Here is a 27,440-nt window from a genome sequence, read left to right on the forward strand (position 1 = left end):
ACCATAAACACAAAAAAAAATACGGAGAAAGCAGATAAAAAGGCATTCTCATCCCTTATAATCTTAATACACTCGAAATCTGTCCCTTGATAATCATAACATTATTTAAAAATTTTGCAAATGCTTTATATATATGAATTGTGCAATGAAAAATCGCTTGATATGATATTATTAATAATGACTTTGGCATGCTTAGTTAAGTTTTATACAAAATAATATTCATCTATTACATTTATAAATATTTTTAAAGATCAAATCGTGCTGACTGTTTTTTAAATATGATTTAATGGCCTGATCTTCAATCGTAAGATCAAACTCCATTTGCATGCCGGAGAAACAGTTACAATGAGCAGCTTGTAAAGTTTATATTTGTATTGTAATGATTTTCGGTTTGTTTATAAAAAGGCATTACTATTAAAACATTTAGTCCAATTTAAAAATAAAATTGATTACATTTTAAATATTAAAATAATAATTTATTGGTTCTACTTATTGACCAAATTATTAGTCGATGACATTAGATCATTCAAATCCATATTTTTACGCTTCAAATGAGATTTTTTCAGATGTGAATTTTTCACTAGATGGTTTTTATGATGTCTCAATTTCGATTTCTTATGTTTCACAACTTCTTTAACACTTTGCTTGCTTTCTTCTGGAAATTCTTTGTCAACGCCTAAATGTTTTGTAGGTATTGGTGCTTTATAAGCTTCTGTTATAAATTTAGGATCTTTTCTTCCAATTATATCTTCAATAGATGCGTTTTTCTTATTGTCGTTAACGTCATCTAAAAGAATTTCGATGTCTTTATTTTTCTTAGTTTTATTAATTTCAACTATTGACTTTTTCTGAGTGGGTTTGGAACTTTCTGAAAGTTTTTCGATATCATTATCATTGTTGTTTTCTGATATAATATTTTTAGTACTTTTTACTTTTTTCTTTTTTACGGGGTTGGCAGATTCTTTTTTTATAGTTGTATCTTCATTAATTTTTTTATCATTATTTGAATTTTCATTGGCTAAATTTTTTTCATTTTTCGATTCTGCGATATTACTAGATTTTAGTGGAGATTTTTTAGATAAAAAAGGATTAAAGTTTTCAGGTATTTCTTTGGTTTTTAAAATTTTTTCGGGTTCTTCATCTTCACTCGATTTATCTTTTGCCTCGTCTAACTCCTTTTTCGACTTATCATTGGTATAATTTTTTTCTTCACGTGTTATTTCTAAACTTGTAGGACTAACTTCTACCACTTTTGGATCTTCTATTTCATTTTCAATCTCTTTATGACCTTTGATTTTTGTACCGAACCTGTTTTCTAATCCTTTATGTGAGCTTTTTACTTTGTCTCCAAATTCGATTTTTATTGCTTTTGAAGATTCCCTTACTTTGTCTCCGAATCCTCCTGTAACTCCAATTATTTCTTCGTTTTCTGGTTCTTTATCTGAAGACGTTTCTCGCGATACATGTGGCGAATTAAACCAATTTCGTTTTATCAGACTCTTCAATCCTAATAAATTATTACTAAGTAAACTATTTTCCTTAAATGGTTCTGCTTTTTCCTCTTCTGGTTTCTTTTCTCCTTCTGGTTTCTTTTCGCCTTCTGGTTGTTTATTTTCACCTTCCGCATTCTCAGTATTTTGTGGTACTACTATTTTACCAAATACATCTTTTTTATCTTCACTGTTTAGTAATAGGAAGTTGTACGCAAAATATAAAAGTGTACCCGATATAAGTAATAATAGTACGAATTGCAGCATGTTTATTTATCGAAAAGTGTTTAAGTAACCGATGTTTTAAATTTAAATTTTTTATTGGGTACTGAAGAAACAGGTATGAAACATTGTCAGTAAAATGAATTTAAAAAGGAAAAAGTGGTATTTTACAACTATATATTGAAAATATATATTTTTTTTATAAAATGTGTTTCTGTCAAATGCCATTTTGATATTTTTATAAAACATTTGTATTCTTGTGTATGGGGTTTAAACAAATACATTTTAAAAGCATTAATTTATTATAATATATGTATGTTTTTCATTTTCAATGTAATTATTAAGAAATGTTATAGTAATTAATATTCAATACGCAAAAAAGAGTTACATATTTATAAAAATAAAACATTTTTTTTTACAAACATTTAGAGTTTATGTGTCAAATGTCACATAGACGAATCAATTATGTTTGTTGTAATTTTAGGGTAAGTACATCCTACCTTTAATGTTTTAAATTTCTTATGTCTCGATGTGCGACATCTTCTAAAGGCTTATGTTGTTCTCAAAACACAATCTAAAGAGAGATTCCATACTCTTTGAGGATCAGTGCCAGTCCAAGGAGCATTTTAAATCGGCAATTTGCTTTATTTACTTCTATAATGTTTATACGTTTTTGACGGAGAAGAAGAAGTGGCTAGAGCTGTAAGCGCACTAGCGAATATGGCGACTGTTAAAGAAGTGGTGTCGGCAAAGGGGAATGAAGCTGAAAAACTGAAGTTGGAAAATATTAATAATTCCACAGAAACCAAAGTCTGTGAAGAGCTGAATCCCATGAGCGATTCCGGGGAAAGCTGTGCTTTAAATATTTAAGCTCAATGATAAATTAACTCAATAAATTCTTATTAATACTTTTTTGACCATATTATTATACGACCTATGTCATATTGTAAGATTTAATATTTTTTAACTCAAGCTTTTTGTGTTTAGATCTCTATAGATCTTTTTAGTGCTTTCAAACAATAACTTACATTTCGATAGATGTCATTCCACTTTATTATAATAAATGTGATCTTTCATTATTCTTTTACTTCTCATAGGATACACTCAATCTTCAAATATTTGACCTTACAGCTTTTTATAAATCTTCTAATACGTTCTCTAATATTAAGCTTGTATTTTTGTCACAGTTAGGCTTCTTCTCTGTTCTAAGAACTAATTTTCGGTATAAATGCTTCCGTTGAGTTCCAATCGCAGCTCTTTCGTGTTTGGGCGCCGATAATTTACGACAATTCCTGTCACAAATAAGAAACAATTCTTTGCTAAATTTGTAGCTAGAAGCCTCGTATAAAGTTTATTTTTCGCCCAAAATTGGATAAAAGACTTTTATTTATTTGAGATTTTTATTGTGTTTTTACAGTATTAATTTATAGAATTTTTTTACAATTTAAATATTAAAAAATTTAAAAATATTTTTTTCATAAAATGTTTAATGGAATGTTTTTTAATGTATTAGGTCTTATTATTTATTTTCAAAATTGTTTAATTTTATATTTGTCAAAATTTTGAATTTCATAAATGTTTTTTACAAATTAAAAATATCAAAGATTTGAAATTTTCCACTATGTTTGAACATCATCTGCTTTCTTATTTTTTCTTTATTTTTTTGCCCTATTTTTATGAATACAAGAGGCAATTTTTCAAGTTCTACTTTTCCCAAAGCCAGTGAACTAAATACTAAACCAAAACTCAAAATACCAGATTTGAGTACTGAATTATTCAAAGACCAAAAAATATTTTATCAATACGATACTTCTATTTCTCCTCCTCCTTTGTCCACTACATCTTGTTTTATACACGAGACTGTTAATTCTGATCCTCATCTTATGAGAAGCACAATGTACGTCTTACCAAAATCGCCCAATTTTTATGAAAATTTAAATATTCCTTTTGGTGTTTCTGTCACTCCTTTTAGTTTTAAAAGTGACAGTAGACGAAGTTTACAGCACAGTGTTAGATGTTTACAATGTTTATCTTACGCAAATAATTATTGGTTAATCACAAATGACAAAGTCGTCTGTAATATTTGTAAACATTCCAATGACATTTTAAAAATTTGTAAAGATCCAGACAATATTTCTAATTTTTTAAAATTTCCAACTTATGAAATTAATATTCCATTTGACCAGGAAATAAAAAGTAAAAATATGGTGGATTCTGAATATTTTGATCAAGTTATTTATAAATATCCTGTTTTTATCTTTTTATTTGATTCTTCGTTCAAATTTATAGAAGATTACTTGGTAGAAATTAAAAATATTTTAAATGACGAAACATTTAGAAATTTATATAAGAAAATCTTACTAATGAACAATACAAGTATATTTACACTTGATAATGACGAATTAATAGAATATAATTTGGAAATGTCTCCTTTTATACCACCAGATGTTTTTATAGAAACAAGCAAATTGAACAATAATTCGATAAATTTAATTTTAGATTTAATAACTTCAAAGATAGAAAATAAAATCAACAATTTAAAGGTTTCTGACGTACTAAAAAAAATTTCGCGATATTCTGTCGGGTCAAAAACTGTCATATTTTCTAGTTTACTTAAATTAGAAGAAATTCCAAATATGTCGATCAAAATTTTTTCAAATTCGATGAAATTTAAAAATGATCTCATAAAATTTTGCTGTTCAGAATCTTTTTTTGATATTTCTATAGAAGTCAAAACTTCGAATGGTATAGCGAAAAATGCTGTATACGTTGACACAGAAGTACAGAATTTTAATAATGTCTTCATTTCGTCAATGGATTGTTCTAGTACTGTAGCTTATACTTTTTATATTGATGATCATATAACTGATTCTAAAAGTTTTATCCAATTTAATATAAAATATACAACCCACGAAGGCGAGCGGAAAGTTCTAATTTTAAATCAATCTTATAAAGTTAGCAAATTGCCCTATGACGTCATAAACAGTATCTCTTTTGACACACTTTTTTCGACTTTTTGTAAATATATTAGTAAAGATATAAAAAATATAAAACATAGCGAAGAAATGATGGTTAAATTCTTAAAATTCTATAGAAATTCTTGTTGTAAAGAAGTTTCTATTACACAATTTGTATTACCAGATTCCGCCAAACTTTTACCCGTACTTTTTCAATCTTTAGCTAAAAATAAAATTTTTAGTTGTTCAAATATCAACGAACAGGCTAGAAAATCAAATATTGACACTTTAGTAAAATTTTCAGTAGAACAAAATCTAAGATTTTTTTATCCAAGACTTTTTACTCTGACAGATTTTTATATGGACCAAGATTTGACTAAAATACAATATTTGAGACTTAGTATGTCTGTAATTGACCCTAGTGAGATTTATGTATTGGAAAATAGTCAGAAAATCTTTTTGTATATTGGAAAAGATGTAGACCAGAATTTAAGAGAAGCATTGTTCAAAAATGAAGAGGAATACGCTGTACTTATGAAATTAGTAGATGATATTAATGGGACTTACGGGTATGAACTGCCAGTGGTGGTTATAGAAGAAGGAAAGAGTGCAGGAGAAATTGATTTTTATGGATATATGATTGAAGATAATATGAATGGTGTGTGTAATTATTACGACTATGTGTGCGAATTACATTTTAAAGTACAAAAGGCTTAATTAAAAACTTACTTTTTTTAAAAAACGAATTTCCCAATTATAATTTAGTCTCCTGGGTGTAAACATCTTTATGTTTTGATAAAAAACTATAATCGATAAATCAATATTAAAAAATTTTATTGATATTTAATTTCAAAATAAATGTTATCGATCACAAATATAGACGATAATATCAAAGAAAATATAATTTTTATCAGGCAAATATACATAAATGATAAAATATTATAATTTCTTGACCACTTTGTTTGTTTTCAAATAGTTTGTTTGTTCAAAAATCATGCAAAAAAACTATAAATAAATTTTTTTTTTCATAAATTATGCCGATTTCATCTTTCGATATCTTAAAAGATATAAACGATTTGAAAGACAAAAATGACAATTACTATCATTTAATTGACAAATTACTCATGTCTTCATTAAATCAACAAGCTGATATCAAATACCAGATTTATTATATAGTAGCTAAAGAATATTATCATTTTAAGGAATTTGAGAAATCTTATGAATATTTTCTTAAAGTGTTTAATAATAGAAACTTGTTTATCGTGTATAATATTATAGAAGATACTGTTTTGCATATACTTCAATTGAAATGTGGAAGTATCAAAGATGTGTCGTATGCATTATACCATTTATTAATTACTAAAGATATAGATAAAATTAAAAAGATCAAGAAACCTAAAGAAATTACTATAAAAAGTAAGAAAGAAAATATATACGATAACGTGGAAAACAAGAGCAATGTAATTGACGATAAAGATGTCACTAATGACATTTACTTGGAAATTTTAAATCTCAAATATGAAAAATCCATATTTTTTTCTTATTTATTTGAACATAATGAATTAGATTTCGCTGTTCATTTCTTACCTGATGACAAATTAGATATTTTTATAGATAAATTGATGCTTACAAATCATTATACAGATAATATCAGGAATATTTTAGTAGATTATAGAAATATAAATGTATTTTTATATTTGTCAGTATTCGACAAAAAGAATATAAAAGATTACGAAATGAAGATCAAGTCATTTAATGACAAATACAGTCAAGATAGCTTTTATTATAAATATGATCTTAAAGATGATTTTTATAGTAAGTTAGATGATGACTCAATATATTTCTTATATAAAAATAGGAAATATCTTCAACTTACAAAATCCTTAAATTCTGATGATAATTTCACGAATAATATTTTGTATTTTTCATATTTCAAGATTTCAGACCTCAAAAATGCAGATATTTTTTATAAAAAGGCGCATCAGATTTTATTCCCCGTTGATGAGATTGAATATTTAAATTCCTTGAATTTTGATAGTTTCGTGATTAACAAGGTGAATAGTTTAGATAATCCGATAGATCTTCTTAATTCTCTAGAAGTTTTGTATTTTAGTAAGAATTATGATGTCTTAAAAGAGTGTGTCTTGAATAATATTAAGAAGTACAAAGATATTAATATTTTCAAAGTAATGATCTCATATTTATTAATACAGAATTTAGAGGTCCATGATGTGTGTGTTTTTATACAGGAATATATACAGGGTATAGATATTTCTGATTTAGATAAAGACTGGTTATATAAAGTCGTCTATAATTCTATTATAGATGATATGGATTCTAAGAAGACATATTTAGATTTATTATACCAGTTAAAAGATCCCTGCCTAGATACAATTTATATTGCCTTACTCCTCAATACTAGAGATTATTCTTCTTTGTATGACGAATTTGTAAGTCTTGAAGATACCAAGTCTGACTTATATTTCACAGTACTAATTTTATTTTATGAATTAAGAGAAGATAAAGATGTATTGAATAAATTAAATATAAGTCAAAGAAGAGATGATCAGATCTTAAGTTTACTAGAGATATCCACTAATAAGAATATTATAATAGAGGCCCACACTAGAAATATCTTGACTCCTGATATTTTAGAAAGGGCGATATTATTCAATAGTGTAAAGGGCAAGTTATACGCTTTTCTAGAGAGTATTTATATGATAGACCCTAGGGGATATTTAAGTTACAATAGTAGAATAATATTAAAAAAGGAGATAGACATATTGACCATGTATGGGGATTATAAAGTAGTAGAGTTTTATAAGAGTTTATTATAAAAAAGTATATAATAGAAGTCTATTATATATATTATAGATAACTACATTAGATTTATATATATTATAGATATTTATGATAGATTATATTATAAAAATAATTGTAAGTTAAGGGTATGATTTATTATTAAAAGATCAATACACATGATCGAGATATAAAAATAATATAGATACTTTAATAAGTTGAAAAACTACTTAGCTTATTAGTTCAATTATGTATATCTTTACCCACAATAATAAGAGATCTATGATATTTAATACATAAATCTAAAGATATTATATTAGCATCTCAATACAAAAATTTAAAAGTACTCTGATTATTTGATTAAGATTCTGTCCCCTTTTCCTTTATGACCTTGACAGGTAAATTTACAATATTTTTCCGCCTTTAAACATAAAAGACAAGTAACCCTTAAGGGCATATAGATGTAGAATATTCTTCTCAGACTGCTGGACAACAACATTCCACAATGCGCCTTAATGGCCTCTTCCCCTTTATTTTGATCTTTGATGTCTCCTTCCCCCTTTTATTTTTTCATTGGTCATTGGAGATTTAAAATATTTCGATTTCCCCTTTTCTCATGGAAGAGAAATCTCAGACTCCTAAAGTCCAGAATGTTTTTACTAATCTGATGAGCAGTAAGACGCCACCCAAAGAGTTCTTTAATTTGAATAAGACTTCAGTCCCCCAGAACTGGGACACAGCCAAGAAGAGAATTTCTAACAATCTAGAGAAGTTTAAGACTTTCTACAGTTCTATTTCTCTTATCTTTTTATTTATTTTTATAGTCTTTAATCCTTCTGTCGTCTTACTTCTCGGGATTTGTGGACTATGTGCTTATGGGAATATGTACACCCCCACTATACAGGGATTTGAGTGTACTAAAGTAGTCACTAATAGTGCGACACTTGGTCTCTTTCTTTTGTATATTGTAGTATTCCCTCGGACTATGACTTTGATCTTGGCCTTGGTGAGTTTAGTGAGTCTTGGGATAGTGACGCACTCTGTTACATTAGAAGAAGATGAAATACAAGAAGACGTATAACAATAAACATACCATAAAAAATCCATATAATTATATATGTATGTTTTATTAACTTTCTTTACTATTATTCTTATCATTTTTCATGTTCCTTTTGGCTTCTAAGTAGTATTTTAAATATCCTGATCTTTTATATTCATCATGTGATGTGTCTAGATTATATTCCTCATTAGTGTACATTTCACTGAATCTTTCATCATACAAATCTATTTCTAAATCTTCCACTTCTTTAACATTTAAAATTTTACAGTTCTTTGGCTTAGTGGCTTGTTCTTTTTTGATTTCTACTTCTCTCTCAAATTCCATCTCTTCTCCTACAAATCTACAGTCTAGATCTTTCAGTATTTCGTAGATCTTTATATTGTCTTCTATAGTGGACTCTATTATGTGACACATATTCCCTTTCTTACTAGTACATTCTTTTATAGAGAAATCTAGAGTGATATCTTCTATAATATCAAATAAAGAATTAATATCTTGACAATCTAGAATAGCCAATCTTGTAGTAGGGCAAGACATAATAAAAGGGCAATTAATCAAGAAGATATAATAATAATATGTATAATAATATGTAGAGATAATAATATGTAGAGTATTTATAATAATATGTATAATAATATGTATAATAATATGTAGAGTATTTATTAAACTAATAAAATTTTACATATTAATATAAAATTTTGACTTTATTACATTGTCTCCCATATCTTATTGGTTATTTTATATTGTGCTTCATTCTTCATTTCTTCTAAATCTACTTCCACTATACATTTCTTCTTACTACTTCGTATCCTACATATATTCCTCTTCTCTTTACTTATCTCTATCCCAAATCCCTTTATAAGTTCAAGATACAACTGATAAAAACACGGCTTATTTAATGAGACCATCTCTTCATTTGACCTCTTGATGGTCAGGTCAAGCTCGTCAACCTCACTCTTCATTTTACTGAACTCATTCTCTAAGTCCACATACTTCTTAGCCAGTCTAAGTCTCTCATTATTTACAAATTTATATTTCTCATTGTTCTTCGTGTGGCTTAGTTTGATCTTGTTTATCTCATTCTCGATATTGGAGATCTTCTTTTCTAAGAGATCTGTATTATTGAGAATACTACTGAGAGTAGAAGAGTGTTCTTTAAGGGAGATGGTATTTAATTCTATGACACTAGTGAGGAGATGAACATCTAGAAGATTATCATAGTCAGTTATCTTAGCCAAGATATCATGAATATCAGAGGAGTCCATAAGAAAGGGCAAAAACTTAAAAATGTGTAAAAAAGATATAAAGAAATAAAATACAGTATAAAACAATATAATAACTTTATACTACTATAATGAAATAATATATATTTGATTTTATAAAGTTAATTTGTTTTATTAATTAATCTTCTCAGTTAATAAATCTGATTCCCCTTCATGTAAAACACTCATCACTCCTGTCCTGTACTTCAACTCACACAAATTTGCAAGCGCATTATTCGTCCCTTCATAAAACTTCAAGGGTATTCCACCCGCCAAAACACAGTAATATTCTAACTGCTTCCTTTTTACAGAAGGAAGACTACTAGAGACAACAATACACTTGGCCTTCTTAGTGATGACATTTCTGAGAGCACTCTTGAAACCAATATCATATTTACCAGTCTTGACTACTAGAGGAAGAGAAGCGGCTAAACCGACGGCCTTGGAATATCTGCGACTCATTTTTAAAGGGGCAAAAAAAAAAACAGCATAAATAAAAAAAGAAGCAAATAAAAAAAAGGAAATTTGACAATTTGAAAAAAGTTAACATTGACCAACTGGTACTGTGCGATTCTTACTCATTATAAAAAATCATAGCGGCAACGCTATGTAGATTAAAACAAACATTATAAGAGATCAACAGATATAAAAGAACAAATAACTTGGAAGTCTTTTTTTGCTACCATCTGCATTTAAACACAGCCAATTTAAGCATACCATGAATTCTATGTGGACCACGCAAGCAATTAAGCCTTACGTCCCTATGATTTTAAATAGCTTAAATATTCGTCTAAAAAGGACAAAGTCCACTAAGACTGGTCACACACAAGTTTCATTGAATCAACTTAACCTATAAATCTATATATAAAATATAAATATATATATATTATATTTTGTGTCATACTTAGATTAATCATTTATTTTTCTTCATTTCATTGTCAATAAGTTCCATCCTTTCCACTAGCGTAGGGTGACTATGATAAAATGTCGAATACACATAATCAGGCGACAGATTCCCTTTATTCTCCTTATTAAGCTTTATCAACGCACTAGACAGTTCATTTCCATACCCCTGTCTTACTGCATATATATCAGCCTCTCTCTCATATTTCCTAGACAAAATATTATTACTCAATCCCAGAGGTATCTCCGTAATATTCAAGAAGTATATCACATAAGATATCTTTATTATCAATGGTTCATTTTGATAAAACAAAGTCTTATTAAAGTAATCATTATTGAGTAATTGATTAGTAGACCAGAATAAGAAGAGTTGTTGTATCAAAACACATACTACTAATTTAAGAGTGTGGCTATTATACCAGTGACCGAATTCATGACACAATACTGCCAATATTTCGTCTTCATTCATTTGATTTCTTAATGTATCGTACAAGACTATTCTTTTCTCTTTACAAAGGCCTACAAAATACGCATTAGAATGCGATGATCTGGTAGATCAATCCATAATAAGAATCTTGGAAGTTTTAAATCCTATTTTAGTACAAAGATCTTTTATCTTGTCTTTTAATGATCCATCTTCTAAATTAGTAAATTTATTGAATAATGGCTGGATATAAACAGGGAAAATGACTACTAAACAGATTTGTGTAATAGACATGAATACCCACAAATAGAACCAGAAAGAATTCAGATAATTACTTATCAAATACAATACTACATGTAAAATGAAGAAGAAGACGCCATTAAGAATCATAGTACTCTTAAATAAATCCATGAAAAACAAACCCAGAGTCATTTTATTGAACCCATGGGCGTGTTCAATCTGGAAAGTCTGGTAAAGATTAAAAGGAATATCAAGTAGAGAATTAATATTGTAAACAGCTAAGAAGAACAAGACTTCAGACATGTACAAATTAGAGAAATAAGAATTATAAAAAGACTGGTTGAGTCTGTATTTTAAGATGACTAACTCTTTACAAGTCAAGATTAAACATTTAAAAATACTGAAGAAGAGTTTGTCATTATTGTATTTCTGCATTTGAAGGTATTCCTCGTCAGATGACATGGATTTGGAGATGGCGGATTTTTCTTTGTGTAAGGCGAGTATTTGCCTAAGAGTTAAGTAGATTTGGACGAGGGAATTAAAAAGAGTAAAAAATATTATTGAGTACTCGATCATAATGGGGTAAAAAAAAGAAAGATTTTAAGCAAAATATCTAAAAGAATTACCATAGTGGACAATGTACTAACTTGAAATATTATAAATGAATATCTTAATAGAGCCTGCTCCTACGAATTAATTGAAATATTATAAATGAATATTTTAATAGGGCCTGCTCCTACGAATTACACGCATTTGGCAATAGAAATTTGTTTAAAATTTATATTTTATTTTGTTAAATAAATTTTTACAATCTCCACTGTGAAATTATTACAGAATAAACATATAGATAATATTTATAAACATCTAGATATTATTAAATATATTTAAATTTATTATTTCCTAATATCTCATTTACTTTCTTGAAAAATTCGTCTTTTCCTGTTCCCGTTTTACTTGACACTGACACTGTCTCAATTTCATTATAAAACTCCTCAAAATTCAAAGCCAGAGATCCAAGCAGGGGCGTCGTACTCTTTTCTTCGTCCAAATCTTCTCTAAACTTCTCATAATCTCTAATCCATGTCTCTATCTTCTCTGATTTACTTATATCAGTTTTATTAAATGTACACAATACTGGTATATTGTACCTACACATAAGACTAATACTATAAATCATATTACTCATAAAAACTGATGTATCCTGTGACATTTCACTGTCTACAACATAAATCATTATTACATTCCCGATTTTACTAAAAAAATCTTTAAGTACGTAGCCCGGGGAAGACCAAGTAAAAGACTCAATTTGGCCGGGAGTGTCAATAATAACATATTCACTATTAAAAACCATATATTGAGAAATATTAAGTAAAAACAAATTTAAAGATGTAGTGATCGCCCCATTTGGGCCGAGATTGTATTTCTCCATTACGTCGTAATAATCAATATGGTCTTTAATGTCCAAATTTAAAGGCATTTTACTGTTCACGACTGCGGGATCTAAATTGACAGAAAAAATGTGCTTGTTTAAGCCTGACTTTGGGTCGATTTTACATTTGTCACTTGAGATCCAAGAATATAATCTCTGGCAAAAAGTCGTCTTACCAGATCCAGCCATACCTACTACTATAAAAATAGTAGGTTGACTAAGTTTAAGATTGGAAATGTCTTGTTCTATATTTTTATTCGGATTTGTAATGTCTTGTTCTACATTTTTATTCATTTGAAAAGGGTTTAATTTGCCCTTTTAAAATGATCTGCGAAATAATGCCTATAGAAAATATCCCGTCGGTATATTTACAGACAGAATACTCAATACTCATTTGTAAACTATCATACACACAGAAAAATGAATCAGATCCATTTATTAATATCCAGTTTAAAATGAAATCTACTACAGAAGAAAATAATATAGTGAAAAGTGTAATAGAAAAAATAATAAAAAATAAATGTTCAGTGACACAAATAAATATAGAATTTGTAGAAATAAAAAAAGGCGTAGACATATTATCAGTCTATATAAACGCATTTGGGGCAGTAGCGAAACTTGCTAATCTTGATGTTATGGATGATATAATAGCGGGTAGTTTTACAAAAGGCGAGTATCAAGCGTGTGTAACTTATTTAGTAAAAGAGAAAACAATAATAAATTTGTATTTTAATGGGCCTGTAGACTTAAAAGAAGTGATGAGTGAATGTGAAAAAGAAGCAGAAAAAAATGAAAAATTTTTAAAATTAGAATTAAAAAAATTTTATGAAAAAAAATAAATAAAATTAAATTTATTTGAGACAGTCCTATTGTGTAAAAATGCTTAGTTTTTTCACAATAACACTTTTTTAGAAAGCAGTGGTGTTTTTTACTTTTAATACATGTATTAGACACATCATATAAAACTGTTTATATTGAGATTTTATATATAAAATGCTAAAAAATTTTATCCGATTTAAAAAATTTGATTTAAAATTTTATTAGCTCGATATTATAAGTTCAATAAAAAGTATCTAAAACTTAACCAAATAATTTTTAATTATATTCCAGTTTTATTCCCAATTTATTACACATTTCTCTTACTTCCTCATAAAGTGACTCAAAATGTGTCGACTCATCAACTCCCTTCGTAAAATAAATATTCTTCAAATCTTCTGTCTTATAAACATTCCTTACTTCAATAAACTTCTTCTTAATATTTCCCAATTTTGATAAAACAGGCTCCAATTCTTTCTCAGGATTATCTGTCTCTTTTACTGTGCTAATTATCGCGACTTTGTAATTATCAGGCGTGGCTTCTTCTTCTTTCCCCAATATCACCATAAACATATCATTTTGTCTTTTATACTCAGATTTCAGAAAGATGACTTGAGACGCAGGCGCCTTTTTTGTTATTTCAGATTCGCCTTCTAGTATACAAATACCTCTTATAACTTCATATGAGCTACTATGTCTTTGTATATAACTCTGATCTGATATTATTTTATCAGCAGTAAAACACATCTCTTTTTTATCTACTGGTTCTACAACTTTTATAGTGTTAGTATTAGTATCAATATCTTTGATCTCGGCTCTTAGCATCACTTCCGCGTTGTGAATGCAGGCATTTCTGACGAAGCCTTGGATAATACCAGAGATACCGTATTTTGGATAAATATACGGAGACTTTAGAGTACTCTGAAAAGACATTAGAGATTTGACATATAAACATATTTTATCAAATGTCTCTTTAGGATGTCTTTCTAAATATTTATCATCCAGATTTAGAGCAATAGCGTGGCCAATAAATTCTTGCACGTCTTTACTCAAGCCGTATTTTTCGAATTCTTCTCTCATCGTATTCTGGAATTTGTAAGTTTCCGGGTTGCCTCCGTAGGCTTTGACATCCCAGAAAAATTTCATGACATGGTATTTCTCCCAAAATCCTACTAGTCCCGTCTTAAGTGACTGTGACTCATTGCATGGCACACTGTGCAGTTTGTTTTTGTATACGAATGAACCGGGTATATTGACAAATTCTAGTGCTTCGTCAATTTTGTATTTAATCATTAATTTTACTACATCAGAATCTGCCAGTAGAAGTTTAGGAGTTAAATCGATACAGAAATCTCTGTCGAATTTTAATAAATCTTTGTCATACGAATTTGTCCCGAAATAATCTTCTAATTGTTTGTATTGTAAAGTGGCCAGTTCTGCGCCGTACACATCATTTCTGTCTATAATCATGACTGATTTGTTATTATTAGAAAGAATACTGGCCAAAGTACTTTCTACAAAACCAGAGCCCAAAATTATAAAATCGAAATGTTTAGACTCCATTGTTAGGGGAAAGAGAAAACTATAAATATTTACAGTTTCAGAAAAGTAAATAAAAAACAGCAAATTTTTATATTGAAAACTCATTTATTTTAAGTCAATCTTATTTGTCAGTTATGACTTTTAAGGTTAATCTAAATTGTCAGTTATTAATTAAGTACTTTTAATTTAGTTATCTTCTTCATTTACAATCTTCCCATCATCAGGTCTCGGTCTAATCCAAAATCTCACTGTGTTGTCCATAGACCCCGAGGCCAAAGTGTGGCCTACAGGATGCCATTCCATTGACCAAATAGTAAACTCATGTCCATTAGTAACAACTTCCATAGGCGTCTCATTGAACATTTGCCAATGATAAATTGTACCATCCCCGCATCCACTTACGAAATAATCAGGAATAATGGGATGTATAGCAAGAGAAGTTATTTCTTTTCTATGATCTTTATGAGAATACGCTTCTTTCATATTTCTAATATCAAAAATCCTGACTACTTGGTCTTTACCACCCGTCAGTAGATAATTACCCGTAAGAGACCACTTGAGAGCTAAAAGGGTACTCTTATGAGAATGAAGAGTGTATAACTCACTAGCTGCTCTGGGATCCCAAAACTTAATCAAATTATCTTTTCCTGCGCTGGCTATTAAACTTTTATATTTGTGCCATTGAGCATTTCTGACATCCCAATTGTGTCCAGACAAGACTGACTCGCATCTCGAATCATTAGAATCCCAGATTTTTATAGTCGAATCATCAGAAGCAGTGCAAAATTTCGAGTCATTAGCTGAAAAGCTTATGTCTCTGATAGGCTCGTCGTGTCCTTGAAAAACTTGAATATTGTTCATAGACGGGTGCCAATATTTCACGATCCCGAGATTGTCAGCGGAAACTAGAAACTTCCCAGAATGCGACCAACACATTGTACGAATAGAAGATTCGTGAGCCTGCAAAATAGTCTCGAAATTATACCCGTATCCATTCCATAATGAAAATTCCCCAGTCGCTGTGCCACTCATACACCTTCTTCCATCAGGCGTCCATCTGACCACGTGGACAGGAGAGCGGACTTTATTCATACTGAGATGTTCAAACTTGGACGTGATCGCATATGAAAGATCATTGTAACACTGGTCAGGAGATTTTAAATTTATTAACTGATTATTTAATTGATAATTTGGATTTATAGAAATTGAGTCTAAAGATCGTGTTTTCATTTGTAAAATTATTGCAGAGCTCCAGTCTACGACTTTTCGCTCTTGAAGAACTCGCATACGTTTACCGTCAAATTTGAATTTTGGATTTTCAAATCGAACATTGACAATGTCTTTAATATTCATAAGGGTCAAAATCGGATTGTAATTATTTAATTTTCTTTTATAAAAATGTATCTTTGTGAAGAAGAATTTGATGCAGTAGCGTTTTTATTGTATTAAAATTTTTAATTTTTTTTTTTTTTACAATTTTGCTTTGTCTTTTTTAAAATAAATTTTGTTTTAATTTGTTGGGTTGTTTAGGTATTTACTAAGTACTTTCTTCAATTTATCGTCTTCTTCTTCATATTTGATTTTAGGCTTTCTTAATTTCTCTATCGTTTTTTCTTTTACACTAAAAATATCTTTACCTATCAGAGTATGTGGAATTTTATCAAGAAGCATATTAACTTCTCTATCTTGTTTCTGTCTCGTAGTAATAAACGGCGAATCTTCAAACGTGTCATATGTGGGATCTCCCGATCCAGGTACAATAATATTACTGACACCTTTACTATGACCAATTGTCAAAATATCTTCGTAATTCTTAAATTGTAAACTAGAAATATTTTTACCAACTTCTCTGTGTTTTAAATAAGAAACGTCTTTTTTATTGGCAGTGCTCAGATTATTGAAAATGTGTATTTTGTCTCCATACGCGGCGGCCAAAATTGATCTCTGACTTAGAGAAGTCGTCGTAAAATTTCCCGCCGATTTTACAGTATTCACTGGTTTGTACAACTTTCTAATGTCCCATACTTTAATACTCGAATCTATACTGGTCGTGTACATGTAAGTACCAGATCTTTCAATTTCTATATTAGAAATACCTATTTTATGACATAAGACTTTAGTAATCGGATTCTTACAATTTGGTGTCCAAAGCGAAACTACCCCGTTTTTGTGGCCAGTGTAAACAACAGCCGTAGCTTTGTTTTGCTTTAAAGATTTTATATTTTTATCTTTTATAAAATATGAACTAACAAATCTCCCATTAGTAGTGTCTTGATATCTTAAAAATCCATCTGAAGAAGTCGAAACTAACAAAAAATGGTACGGAAGAAATTCTAAATTTTTTACATTTGAATTTTCCCGAACTGCGTGTACTTCTACACCTTGTTTATTGTAAATAAATACACAATTTGTTTGTGCAAGTGCAATAAAATCTTCATTATGAAGATACGTAGAATCAAAAACTGTATCTTCGACATCAGCTTCGAAAAAAAGATTCATTTTGTGTGTATCAAGTGATGAAAAATACCCATTTTTATTGCGAATATTTAGAAATCTTCCGTCTCTTGTGTATTTACAAAAAATTGGACCATTTTTTATATCCAAACTAAAACACATTTCTTTAACTTTTTGGCTTACATTATTTTTAATATATTGTTGATTTAATTCAGTTGTTTTTATTTTGTCTTGTGTGTCTATAAACCCATTTTCTTCAGCATTTAACATTTCATGTAAAATGGCTTCATTTGCAGCAGCCTTTGCTAGTTTTTTCTCATTTTTTATTTTTTCGTTGATTAATTTTTTGGACATTTTTTTAATTTGAGGGTAAAGAATTTAGTATTAATTTTATAACGGTCAATATTTAGTTAAATTATTATTATAGAAAAGACTATATGTTTTATACGGAAATATTTAATTTAAGTAAAATTTTATGGTATAAGTTTTATTTGATGTAAACAAGTTCTACACAATCATTTTGAGTAAATTCATAAGTATTCAAATCTAACATGTCAAGTAATTTTTTATTTTCTTTTCGTAAATAAAATTTTTTTGTTTTTATTTTTTCAGATATCATTTCGTGAAGTTCTTTGACTGTAATTGAATCATCAACTTTTATATAAAAACTTCCATTGCACAACACTTTGAGATTTATAATCATAAAGGGGTGAGATTGAAAAAAAATTAAAAAAATTTATTTATTCGGTTTTATTGAAAAATGGATGATTTAAACATTCATCAGCAGTGTATCTGTCAATATGATCATATACAAGTATTTTGTTTAGTAAATCTACTGCCAATTTATAATCCTTACTTTTTACCATCAAAAAATCTTCAAAATCGATTCTGCTAGAAGGCACTTCGCCCCCATTAAAAATGTCTATGTCATATTTCTGGCTGTAAGTTTCTAAATCTTCCCTTCCTAGACATTTCGCTATTTTTAATAATTGGTCGTTATTGTCTTCCCCCTTAAATAACGGTCTTTTTTTGTACATCATCTCGGCAAATACACACCCAAAGGACCAAATGTCTAAGGAATAATTATAATAAGGATAGTTTAAGAGTAACTCGGGACTTTTATAATATCTCGATGCTACTCTGACACTATAATCTTTATTGGGGTGATAAAATTCTGCTAATCCCCAATCAATTAATAATAATTTTTTTTCTTTCTGATTGATGATTATATTGTGAGGTTTAATGTCTCTGTGCATTATCCCCCTAGAGTGTGCGTAACTCAGTGCTTTTAATATTTGTCTAGAATAAAATCTAATGTCGTTAATGTCAAAAGTCTCAAAAAGTTTTATTGTGTCATCGTGTTTTATATATTTAAATATAAGTGAATATGTTGATGAATCCTTGTCCATTACAACATCCTCAAGTTTGATGATATTGTCATGGTTTAGATTTTTAAGTATTAAAATTTCTCTATTGATTTTAGACTCTCGTACTGGTTTTAGTAATTTAATGACCACTCTATCATTGTCAGTCCGACCTTCAAATACCTCTGAATATTTGCCTCTGCCTAGTCTAAAAGCTATTTTGTATTTATCAATATTGCCAGTTTTAATTTTATATTCTTCATAATTATAATATGATTCTGGATTTACTTCATTTACTTCTTTATTTTCTCTTGGTGTGGATTTCAACATAGGAGGGTCATATAAAAAATAAACAATACTGTTAACTCCTTAATTTATAAATTCAATTTACCGTTATTTATTTACTAACTGAAAAAAAAAAAAAATAATTTTCTTTTAGATTTTTTTCCCACAAAAATGAAAATCAAAGATAAAAGAAACAGAAATAAAATGAAAAATGATCACAAACAGGAAATAAAACAGAAATCAACAGATATTTATAAGTCAGAACATGGACCATACAAAATTGTAAGCTTTGTTGACTTGGGCGGCGATATGACAAAAATAAAAGAAGAATTTTTAGATAATCAATCTACAAATATGTATTACAATAAACAGAAAAAACAAAATTTTATGTTTATTGATACAACTAATTTTTCAGATATTGAGACTTCTTATATAACTAGAACTTCTGATATTGTAGTGTGTGTAGTCAATACGGGTAAGATATGCGAAAAAACACTTTTATTAGTAAAAAGACATTTGCCGACTTGTTTATTTGTCGTTTTAAATAAAAAATTTCTAAATGGATGTAAAAAATTTGTCGCAAAATTTTTACCAGAACAAAAAATTGTCGAACTAAAAAATCTGCTAGATTTTTTGTGTATCTTAAAAATTAATCCGTCAAAAATATCGTCTCGTCCTTTTATGGTTCCGTTTTCCGTATCTAAAGAAAGCGAAAATCTTTTTACAGTCAAAGGTTTTATGAAAAAAGGTCCAGTGTCGGATAAAGTAACTATTAATGGCAAATATAATGGAGAAATAGTAGAAATTAAAGGAGATAGGATTTATAAAGGACAAGAATTAGGAATGTCAGATGAAAATAAAAGTGAATTTGTTACTGTACAAGATTTTCAAGACAATGAAATGGAAATCGAAGATTATGACGAGAGTGATTTTGAGCCCGAGTCAGAAATCAATGAAGACGAAAATGAAGAAGATTATGAAGATTATTCACAGGAAAAAGAAGAATATCCGTCTTTAATAGACAAATATTCAGAATATAAAGGAATTAGAAATATTTCGACATGTGATTTGCCAACTGACAAATATCCTGAATATTATAAAAATTTATTATTTTTTCAAGACTTTAAACATGTGAAAAAAATGATAACGAAAAGACAAAGTGTCATTCCTGATAATCAATTTTTAGAAATCGTCATAAGAGTTACAGAAAATATTTCTGATAATATTTTTGTAATGTTTGGTCACTATGAATTTGAAGAATTCAATACAGTCCACAATTATTCTTTCCAAGGAGCCGAACTGAAAACTGGCGAGAAGATTTTTGTAGACATGGGTCATAAGATCTTGGAAGTCACGCCGACGATTACAAAGTCAAATAACCAAAATTTATATAAACGAGAAGAATTACTGGACACGGGCGTAATAACCTTTATAGCTCCCTTGGCTTTTGATATACACAAAATTTTAGTGTTTTATCATAATCCGCTTAGAGAAATCTCAAGAGAGACATTTTTATTGATGGCAGTCCATTTAGAAATCAAAGATAGAAAATTGTACGACGAAGTTGTTTTAAAAGGCTTACCTATTAAAATTCATAAAAGATCTTGTACTGTAAAGAGAATGTTCTACAGTAAAGAAGAAGTTTTATATTACAAAGATATAAAATTATACACCAAAAATGGAAGATCACATGGATTTATTAAGAAACCTTTGGGAGTGCATGGAGCATTTAAAGCTTATTTCTCGCATCCTATAGCCTCGAATGATAAAATATTTATGTCTTTATATAAGAGAGCTTTCTTAGAAGATTTTAGCAATAAATAAATTACATTTTTAAAAAAAGTCAACATTTTTATTAGTTGTATCAATATGTTCTCAATTATTTTATATTTAATCGTGCCATATAACTTGAAATAATTTTATACATCGTTTATTTTTATCAGTTAGACGTGTCTTTGCACATAAAATGTATAATATCGTCTATATTTCTTTTACTAAGATTAATTCCTGAATTCACTAACTCTGTTCGTAAATTTTTACTCAAACTTATCGTATAAAAATTTTTAAATGTTTTAAAATGTTCAGTCAACAATCTTGCCTTCTCATTATTAATCCCATAAATACCAGAAAAGGCATAAAAAAGCATTTTATTTACACTCATATTCTTATTTTTACTTCCTTTTTCTATAAAACTACCATAACTCATTTTATAATTCCCATCTTGTACATTTTTGACTCTATTGTGGATATTTTCTATAACAGTCGCACTTTCTTTAATATCATCAGTCTCAATAACAGTCATTCCTTCTAATTTTGTAGTAGTCAGAGATTGACATCCAGTCTCATATGAAATATTTTTAAAATCTGAAATTTTTAGATTTTCTACCAAATAATAAATATTTGTTATTCCTGTATCTCTAAGTCTATTTTTTTGCTCTTTATATCTTCCGTCAGTTATACTACTTACAAAATCGGAACCACATTTGCGTTCAACAATAAAATCACAAATCATTTCATTTTGAATCCAAGCGAAATCGCCAACTTCTAATTGGCGAGTCTCGAAATTTACGCCTGTGTTTTCGAAATATCCTTGGAAAAAAGATCTAAAATTCCTATTTTTGATTTCTCTAGAATCTATAAGAAGAGTAACTTCTGTGTCTGTGTTTTTTATTATAGAAGTGTCAAAAAATAACTTGTTTGCTGTAGTCAGACCTTCTTCCGTAATAAAATATTTTTTTGATCCTGATTCTTTATACACAAAATTTTTATCAATTAGTGTTTTCATTCCCGACCAGGCGGAATTTCGAGACGTAAGGTCGAATTCGGTTGTAGAATAATTTTTAGCAATTTGGATTATTTTATGTTTAGAAATGCCATTTTCAAGCCAAAGAGCTTTTAAAATTGCATATGGTCCGGTTTTATACCCCGGAATATATTTTTTTAATTGTTTCTTTTTGGCTAGAGGTGAATTTTTTATATTGTTAAAATTTTTTTTATCTTCTACTAATTTGACTTTATTGGCTTTTACTTTGTAATCCTCATTTAAGTTTGGATTCGGTTGTGAAAAAGATAAACAATCTTTTTTGAAATCAATAGTAACCATTTCTATATCTGAACCAGTTATATCACTTATGAAAAAATCTTCATCAAAATGAGAAATTTCAACATATTTTTTATTTTCGCTTTCTTCAAAATTTTTTTTTTCGCTCTCTAAAAATTTTTCTTTTAGTTCGTTGTAATCTTTGACCTGAAAAAATAATTTGTATTTTTCTAAATCTTCTAAGTTATTTGTTACTTTTTTAAGTTCTGTTTCTATGTGTTCACAAAGTAATTCTAAAGTTTTTGTCCCTACATTAGGAATATTCTTTATTTGTGTTTTAGATATAATAGGTTTATTAAATTTAGTAAATTCGTCTAGAATTTTCTTGTAAATAAATTTACTTTTTAATTTTGCTTTAGTGGCAGCTTCTAAGAGACTTTTAATTTTTGTAATTATAATTTTATTAACTAACATTCTAGGGGGAAAATTTTACAAATCAAATATTTATAAAAATTACAAGAGCAGTCTTAAACATAAAAAACATCAATAAGATAAGTTTATATTATAAAAATTATATAAAAAAGTTTTTTTTTTTTTAATAACTTCTACCAAATAAAGTGTATCTTTTACATGTACCATTACAAATTATACATGTCTCATTATTAAATTCTTTAGATTCAAATGGAATGCACAGAGACTTCGCCCCTGCTAATAAAATTTTCCCATCTTCATATTTCGTACTTCGTTTTTTTATTTCTTCCTCACATTCCGATTTCTCGCACCACGGCGTCATCAGTAAAAAATTATTATCTAAAAATTTGATAAATTCTGGGAAATCTTTGACGTATTTTATTTTGCTATTTTGTTCTACTAAAGCCTTGTCGTATAATTCTTTCTGTATTTCATCAAGTAATTTACTTGTTATGTTGGCAATGTCTTCGTTATATTGTACTTGAGATTTCTCCCCCGTGTTTCTTTTGTAAACACAGATTTCTTTTTTTTCCAATTCTTCGGGTCCAATTGTAAATCTCAAAGGGACTCCTTTAAGTTCCCAGTGGTTGTATTTATATCCTACAGTAATATTGTCTCTACTGTCTACCTGTGCCCTAATATTTGCAGACAATAGTTGTCTCTTGATTTTTTCAACTACATTTATTAATTTCTTCTTGTCTTCATCTTTAGTCTTTGTTTTTATACCACAAGGAATGATTATCACTTGTGTCTTGGCCACTCTTGGTGGCAAAACAAGACCTTTATCATCTGAATGAATCATGACTGCTATACCCAAAGATCTGGTAGTAAAGCCCCATGAATTCTGATACACAAATTCCGAGCTATTGTCGTCTATTTGAGCCTTGACGTCAAACATCTGACTGAAAGTTTGGCCCAAATGATGAGAAGTGGCTGCTTGTATTCCTCTGCCTACTTGAGGAATAAACCCCTCTACTGTAGTGGAATAATCAGCTCCGGCAAACTTCTCATTCTCAGTTTTAATTCCCTTGATGACAGGCACTGCTAATAATTCCTTATAGATTCTATAATACAAATCTAAAACATACAAGACTTCTTCGTCAGCGTCTGATTTCTTCAGATGGGCCGTATGACCTTCTTGCCATAAAAATTCTTTACTTCTGATCAAAGGTGTCGTGCCTCGCAATTCCCATCTCAAAATATTGCACCATTGATTAATTTTCAAAGGCAAATCTCTGTGACTGCTGATCCATTTCGCAAATGAAGGATATATGACAGTTTCTGAAGTCGGCCTAATTGCTACTGGTTCGTGTAAAACTTCATCCCCGCATTTTGTGATCCAAGCCACTTCAGGTGAGAAATCAGAAATGTGAGAGGCCTCTTTCTCTAAAAAAGCTTTAGGAATTAGCATCGGGAAAGAATATTCTTCAACATTAATTTTTTCTATTTCATTAGTGAACCATCTCCTAATTTCTGACCATATAAATTGTCCATTGGGTCTGAGAATATAACAACCCTTTACGTCGTAATAGTCAAGAAATTCTCCTTTGTCCAAAACTTGAGTGTACCAAGTTGAAAAATTTTCAGATTTTTTTACTGTTAAGCCAAATTTTTGTTTGCTCATTTTAGGGCGGAAAAAAAATGTAATAAAGATTCTTAAATCTTTTTGATTGATATGTTTTATAAAACTATAAAGATTAGTTGAGTTTTACTTGAAAAATTATCTTAACATTTTTTGTTGTAATATGTTTTTTGTACAAATTTATTCTGTTTAGCATATGTACCGGGTTAAGAGATCCACCCCCAAAAGTCGAATTTTGCGACTTTATAAAAAGAAATTATTATACTAGTATAAGAGGTCCACCCATATAAGAGATCCACCTCCAGCCAAATGGTAAAAAAATTAATTAAAAAAAATGAACCCTTTATTATAATAAACCTTTGTATTTCTATGTGATCTTCAAATGAATTCCACAGTCTAGGCCTTCGTCTTCAATTTTAGCACAATAAAGAACATCTTGAAGTTTATTGTTTAAATTTAAAGTGTTGTTTTCAAGAAAAATTGAATCTGTTTCACACGATCTAAAAGCCTTAGAAGCCATTTCAGGAGTTATTTTTTTAATGCATCCGCTATTGAATTCAAAATATATTCCCAGCTCGGTCTACGCATTTAACCTTTATTTGTATATTCCTTTAACCCGTTTGCAAACCATTCCTGCCATTTTCTTTTTAATTCGGCCTTAAATGAAGAATTTATCAAAACATCTAATGGTTGTAAATAAGACGTAGTTTTTGGGGGAAATTAAAACGGGTTCAATGTTATTATTAGCAACACCTTCCTAACTTTTCCAGTATAATGAGATTTATAGGCTTCAAGAATAAGATTTTTTTTTATTTTCAAATGGCCCATATTTGTTAAAACATGCTCGAATCCATAATAACACCAGATATTGATCCATGTTCCCCGATTCAGATGTAGCTACAATAATATTATTTGGCACAAAGCATTTTGGCGGTTTTTTAAGGTCTTTTAAAATGGCCATTCCCCTTAAAACAGTACCTTCTGAGGAAATAGCAATAACGACGAAAATTTTAGTCTTCAGATTTCCAGTTGTATATACTTCAGTGTTTTTTTCACTGAGGAATAATAATGTCCGCGATTGCATCATATCAATGTACATAGGAGTTTCATCCATATTTTACACCACTGTTTGGCTGCCCAAAAGTTAAATTTATGATTAAAGGCTCCAAAATAATTCAACACGGTTTATTTAATCTCCTAAGGCCTTCTGTTGTCTTCCTGTCCAAAAGATGTTATTTTTTTAAATGAAAAATGATTTCTTCTTTTTAACCCCATCAACCAACTCATACTTGCCTTAAAATCTGTAATGGACAACTTCTCTGCTATTTCAAAAGCCTTACCTCTAATATTAAAAGTTAAAATAATTCGCTTCTTTTCACCTCGCTCTACATTCACCCAATCCACCAACATTTTTTCAAGAGGAGGCCATTTGGTAGAAGTACCGGCACGCATTCTTTTAGTATTTTTAATGTTGCTTTGGCTGATCATTTGGACTTCGGCCTTTTTCCAATCACGAAGCATTTTCCTAGTAATCTGCAACTCTAGAGCAGTCATACTTATATTCCCATTGTTTTCACGTAATCTTTGTAATCCTACTAATTTTTCTTTAAGAGTGTACGCTTTTTTTTTCATGGGGTAAATTTAGAAAAAAAATGAAAAGAAATTTCAAATATTTTATATCAATAGAAAAGATCCATGGTCTCTTCTATGGGAGGATCTCTTAACCTGGAAACCACGGTACTATTTATATCAAATAAAAAAGAAAAAGCTTGTAATAAAATCGAATCGAAATTTTCATACAAAATAATGGTGCTTTTAAAAATTCAATTTTTAGACGATGTTTTGCTCGAATTATAATATTTTTAATTTTAAACATGATTTCGAGTTTGAAATGCAAAAAACATTGCTGTAATTCATAGACAAGCAAAATTTAATGATTTACTAAGTCCATCAAATAATAAAATTTTACTAAATTTTTACGCCTTATTTAAAATATCAGAAATCCGCAAAAAAAAATTTCATTATAACATGCACCATATTTTTTGTGCATAACCTTTAATCCATATATGAAATTAATTTAAAGCGTTTGTTCATATTACAATATTGCATATCGGTTTTCTTTTACAATCAATCGTGTTACTATTTGCCTCATCAAATTATTTCTATTTGAATATCTATTATCATGTTTTTATTGTGACATTGGCTGTTCAAACTGTGCGACGTGGCCACTCTTTGATTAAGGTCATAAAATTTACAGTAGTCGGCTGTGTGTTAAAAGTATTTTCAAAGGCTATATTGATATTTTTAAGCCCAAAGTAATTGTATATCTTTTAAATGAATTATTTTTCTCATTTTTTATATTCTAATCCATGTTTAGAGCGGAACACTATCTAGCACATAATTGTACAGTGAACACTTGAACTTAATTAATAAGTAGTCATCGTAATGTGGATTAAAATTCGTAGTCACTATCCTGACAACAAAAAATTAAAACCTTTTTCCTGTGCATGACCGTTTGAAAACTGCATTGAAAATTAAAAAAACGTGAAAAATAATAAGCATTAAAAAAGACTTTGCGGGTTAACTTGAATAATGAAAAAAGATGATTTTGACGCTGTTTTTTTTTAAACAAGACCTAAGGAATTGTAAATGTAATCATAGGAGTTGTCCTGGTTTATTCCATGTTTAGACCGATTATCTCTCTCGGAAAGAAAGCAAAATCTCTCAATTTGTTTGATATTGTGTCTCAGAGTCGTTAAAATTAACGAAATTGACAACGTTCTTCACAGTCTTGTGTCCATCCCTGTTATTTGTCTATGAGGCATCTTATGCTCTCCATTTATCACAATAAGACTCGTTAATATATTATCTTGTATTGCCTCAAGGAAACTTGTATCATTTCTACTGAACACAAAACAAGTAAAGCACACGCGGGTTCCACATTATTCAATTTCTTTAAAATAGACGTTAATTTTTTTTTCCATTTCAAAAAAAACTCATCTGTTTTAACAAATTTTGTAAGGTACCCTTATAGCCCAATGGTAAACAGCGATGCTTTCAAGGAGAGAAGGCTGGGTTCGATACCAGGGCAGCAAAATTG

General features: G+C 29.0%; 19 protein-coding genes across 19 annotated transcripts; 5 read left to right on the forward strand and 14 right to left on the reverse strand.

Moving 5' to 3' along the window:
• Window positions 1-485: 485 nt before the first annotated feature.
• VNE69_12035 (uncharacterized protein) lies at window positions 486-1,757 on the reverse strand (the record flags this gene model as incomplete). Its single annotated transcript, XM_065475123.1, has 1 exon — window positions 486-1,757. One exon carries the CDS (start codon window positions 1,755-1,757, stop codon window positions 486-488), a length of 1,272 nt encoding a protein of 423 aa, XP_065331195.1.
• A 1,631-nt stretch (window positions 1,758-3,388) lies between these two features.
• On the forward strand, window positions 3,389-5,386 carry VNE69_12036 (fibronectin binding protein SFBX; the record flags this gene model as incomplete). Its single annotated transcript, XM_065475124.1, has 1 exon — window positions 3,389-5,386. The coding sequence occupies one exon, from the start codon at window positions 3,389-3,391 to the stop codon at window positions 5,384-5,386; it is 1,998 nt and encodes a 665-aa protein (XP_065331196.1).
• Window positions 5,387-5,703: 317 nt separating this feature from the next.
• Window positions 5,704-7,506, forward strand: VNE69_12037 (uncharacterized protein; the record flags this gene model as incomplete). The annotated part of the gene is made up of 1 exon (XM_065475125.1): window positions 5,704-7,506. The coding sequence occupies one exon, from the start codon at window positions 5,704-5,706 to the stop codon at window positions 7,504-7,506; it is 1,803 nt and encodes a 600-aa protein (XP_065331197.1).
• Window positions 7,507-8,084: 578 nt separating this feature from the next.
• VNE69_12038 (PRA1 family protein) lies at window positions 8,085-8,549 on the forward strand (the record flags this gene model as incomplete). The annotated part of the gene is made up of 1 exon (XM_065475126.1): window positions 8,085-8,549. The coding sequence occupies one exon, from the start codon at window positions 8,085-8,087 to the stop codon at window positions 8,547-8,549; it is 465 nt and encodes a 154-aa protein (XP_065331198.1).
• Window positions 8,550-8,597: 48 nt separating this feature from the next.
• On the reverse strand, window positions 8,598-9,065 carry VNE69_12039 (uncharacterized protein; the record flags this gene model as incomplete). Its single annotated transcript, XM_065475127.1, has 1 exon — window positions 8,598-9,065. One exon carries the CDS (start codon window positions 9,063-9,065, stop codon window positions 8,598-8,600), a length of 468 nt encoding a protein of 155 aa, XP_065331199.1.
• A 170-nt stretch (window positions 9,066-9,235) lies between these two features.
• Window positions 9,236-9,793, reverse strand: VNE69_12040 (uncharacterized protein; the record flags this gene model as incomplete). Its single annotated transcript, XM_065475128.1, has 1 exon — window positions 9,236-9,793. The coding sequence occupies one exon, from the start codon at window positions 9,791-9,793 to the stop codon at window positions 9,236-9,238; it is 558 nt and encodes a 185-aa protein (XP_065331200.1).
• Window positions 9,794-9,925: 132 nt separating this feature from the next.
• Window positions 9,926-10,252, reverse strand: VNE69_12041 (ribosomal protein eL30; the record flags this gene model as incomplete). Its single annotated transcript, XM_065475129.1, has 1 exon — window positions 9,926-10,252. The coding sequence occupies one exon, from the start codon at window positions 10,250-10,252 to the stop codon at window positions 9,926-9,928; it is 327 nt and encodes a 108-aa protein (XP_065331201.1).
• Window positions 10,253-10,703: 451 nt separating this feature from the next.
• Window positions 10,704-11,162, reverse strand: VNE69_12042 (CAAX prenyl protease; the record flags this gene model as incomplete). Its single annotated transcript, XM_065475130.1, has 1 exon — window positions 10,704-11,162. The coding sequence occupies one exon, from the start codon at window positions 11,160-11,162 to the stop codon at window positions 10,704-10,706; it is 459 nt and encodes a 152-aa protein (XP_065331202.1).
• Window positions 11,163-11,249: 87 nt separating this feature from the next.
• On the reverse strand, window positions 11,250-11,933 carry VNE69_12043 (CAAX prenyl protease; the record flags this gene model as incomplete). The annotated part of the gene is made up of 1 exon (XM_065475131.1): window positions 11,250-11,933. One exon carries the CDS (start codon window positions 11,931-11,933, stop codon window positions 11,250-11,252), a length of 684 nt encoding a protein of 227 aa, XP_065331203.1.
• A 298-nt stretch (window positions 11,934-12,231) lies between these two features.
• On the reverse strand, window positions 12,232-13,080 carry VNE69_12044 (GPN-loop GTPase; the record flags this gene model as incomplete). Its single annotated transcript, XM_065475132.1, has 1 exon — window positions 12,232-13,080. One exon carries the CDS (start codon window positions 13,078-13,080, stop codon window positions 12,232-12,234), a length of 849 nt encoding a protein of 282 aa, XP_065331204.1.
• Window positions 13,081-13,109: 29 nt separating this feature from the next.
• On the forward strand, window positions 13,110-13,625 carry VNE69_12045 (putative exosome complex exonuclease; the record flags this gene model as incomplete). Its single annotated transcript, XM_065475133.1, has 1 exon — window positions 13,110-13,625. One exon carries the CDS (start codon window positions 13,110-13,112, stop codon window positions 13,623-13,625), a length of 516 nt encoding a protein of 171 aa, XP_065331205.1.
• A 256-nt stretch (window positions 13,626-13,881) lies between these two features.
• On the reverse strand, window positions 13,882-15,165 carry VNE69_12046 (Rab GDP-dissociation inhibitor (GDI1); the record flags this gene model as incomplete). Its single annotated transcript, XM_065475134.1, has 1 exon — window positions 13,882-15,165. The coding sequence occupies one exon, from the start codon at window positions 15,163-15,165 to the stop codon at window positions 13,882-13,884; it is 1,284 nt and encodes a 427-aa protein (XP_065331206.1).
• Window positions 15,166-15,330: 165 nt separating this feature from the next.
• On the reverse strand, window positions 15,331-16,497 carry VNE69_12047 (WD40 repeat domain-containing protein; the record flags this gene model as incomplete). The annotated part of the gene is made up of 1 exon (XM_065475135.1): window positions 15,331-16,497. One exon carries the CDS (start codon window positions 16,495-16,497, stop codon window positions 15,331-15,333), a length of 1,167 nt encoding a protein of 388 aa, XP_065331207.1.
• A 156-nt stretch (window positions 16,498-16,653) lies between these two features.
• VNE69_12048 (WD40 repeat domain-containing protein) lies at window positions 16,654-17,952 on the reverse strand (the record flags this gene model as incomplete). Its single annotated transcript, XM_065475136.1, has 1 exon — window positions 16,654-17,952. The coding sequence occupies one exon, from the start codon at window positions 17,950-17,952 to the stop codon at window positions 16,654-16,656; it is 1,299 nt and encodes a 432-aa protein (XP_065331208.1).
• Window positions 17,953-18,085: 133 nt separating this feature from the next.
• VNE69_12049 (ubiquitin-like protein) lies at window positions 18,086-18,301 on the reverse strand (the record flags this gene model as incomplete). Its single annotated transcript, XM_065475137.1, has 1 exon — window positions 18,086-18,301. One exon carries the CDS (start codon window positions 18,299-18,301, stop codon window positions 18,086-18,088), a length of 216 nt encoding a protein of 71 aa, XP_065331209.1.
• Window positions 18,302-18,338: 37 nt separating this feature from the next.
• Window positions 18,339-19,292, reverse strand: VNE69_12050 (casein kinase II subunit alpha (CSK21); the record flags this gene model as incomplete). Its single annotated transcript, XM_065475138.1, has 1 exon — window positions 18,339-19,292. The coding sequence occupies one exon, from the start codon at window positions 19,290-19,292 to the stop codon at window positions 18,339-18,341; it is 954 nt and encodes a 317-aa protein (XP_065331210.1).
• Window positions 19,293-19,418: 126 nt separating this feature from the next.
• VNE69_12051 (ribosome biogenesis protein TSR1) lies at window positions 19,419-21,071 on the forward strand (the record flags this gene model as incomplete). Its single annotated transcript, XM_065475139.1, has 1 exon — window positions 19,419-21,071. The coding sequence occupies one exon, from the start codon at window positions 19,419-19,421 to the stop codon at window positions 21,069-21,071; it is 1,653 nt and encodes a 550-aa protein (XP_065331211.1).
• A 115-nt stretch (window positions 21,072-21,186) lies between these two features.
• On the reverse strand, window positions 21,187-22,761 carry VNE69_12052 (crossover junction endonuclease MUS81; the record flags this gene model as incomplete). Its single annotated transcript, XM_065475140.1, has 1 exon — window positions 21,187-22,761. The coding sequence occupies one exon, from the start codon at window positions 22,759-22,761 to the stop codon at window positions 21,187-21,189; it is 1,575 nt and encodes a 524-aa protein (XP_065331212.1).
• A 121-nt stretch (window positions 22,762-22,882) lies between these two features.
• VNE69_12053 (proline-tRNA ligase (PARS1)) lies at window positions 22,883-24,382 on the reverse strand (the record flags this gene model as incomplete). Its single annotated transcript, XM_065475141.1, has 1 exon — window positions 22,883-24,382. One exon carries the CDS (start codon window positions 24,380-24,382, stop codon window positions 22,883-22,885), a length of 1,500 nt encoding a protein of 499 aa, XP_065331213.1.
• Between the last annotated feature and the right edge of the window lie 3,058 nt (window positions 24,383-27,440).

This window comes from Vairimorpha necatrix, chromosome 12, assembly GCF_036630325.1.
Source record: "Vairimorpha necatrix chromosome 12, complete sequence".
Taxonomy (NCBI): domain Eukaryota; kingdom Fungi; phylum Microsporidia; family Nosematidae; genus Vairimorpha; species Vairimorpha necatrix.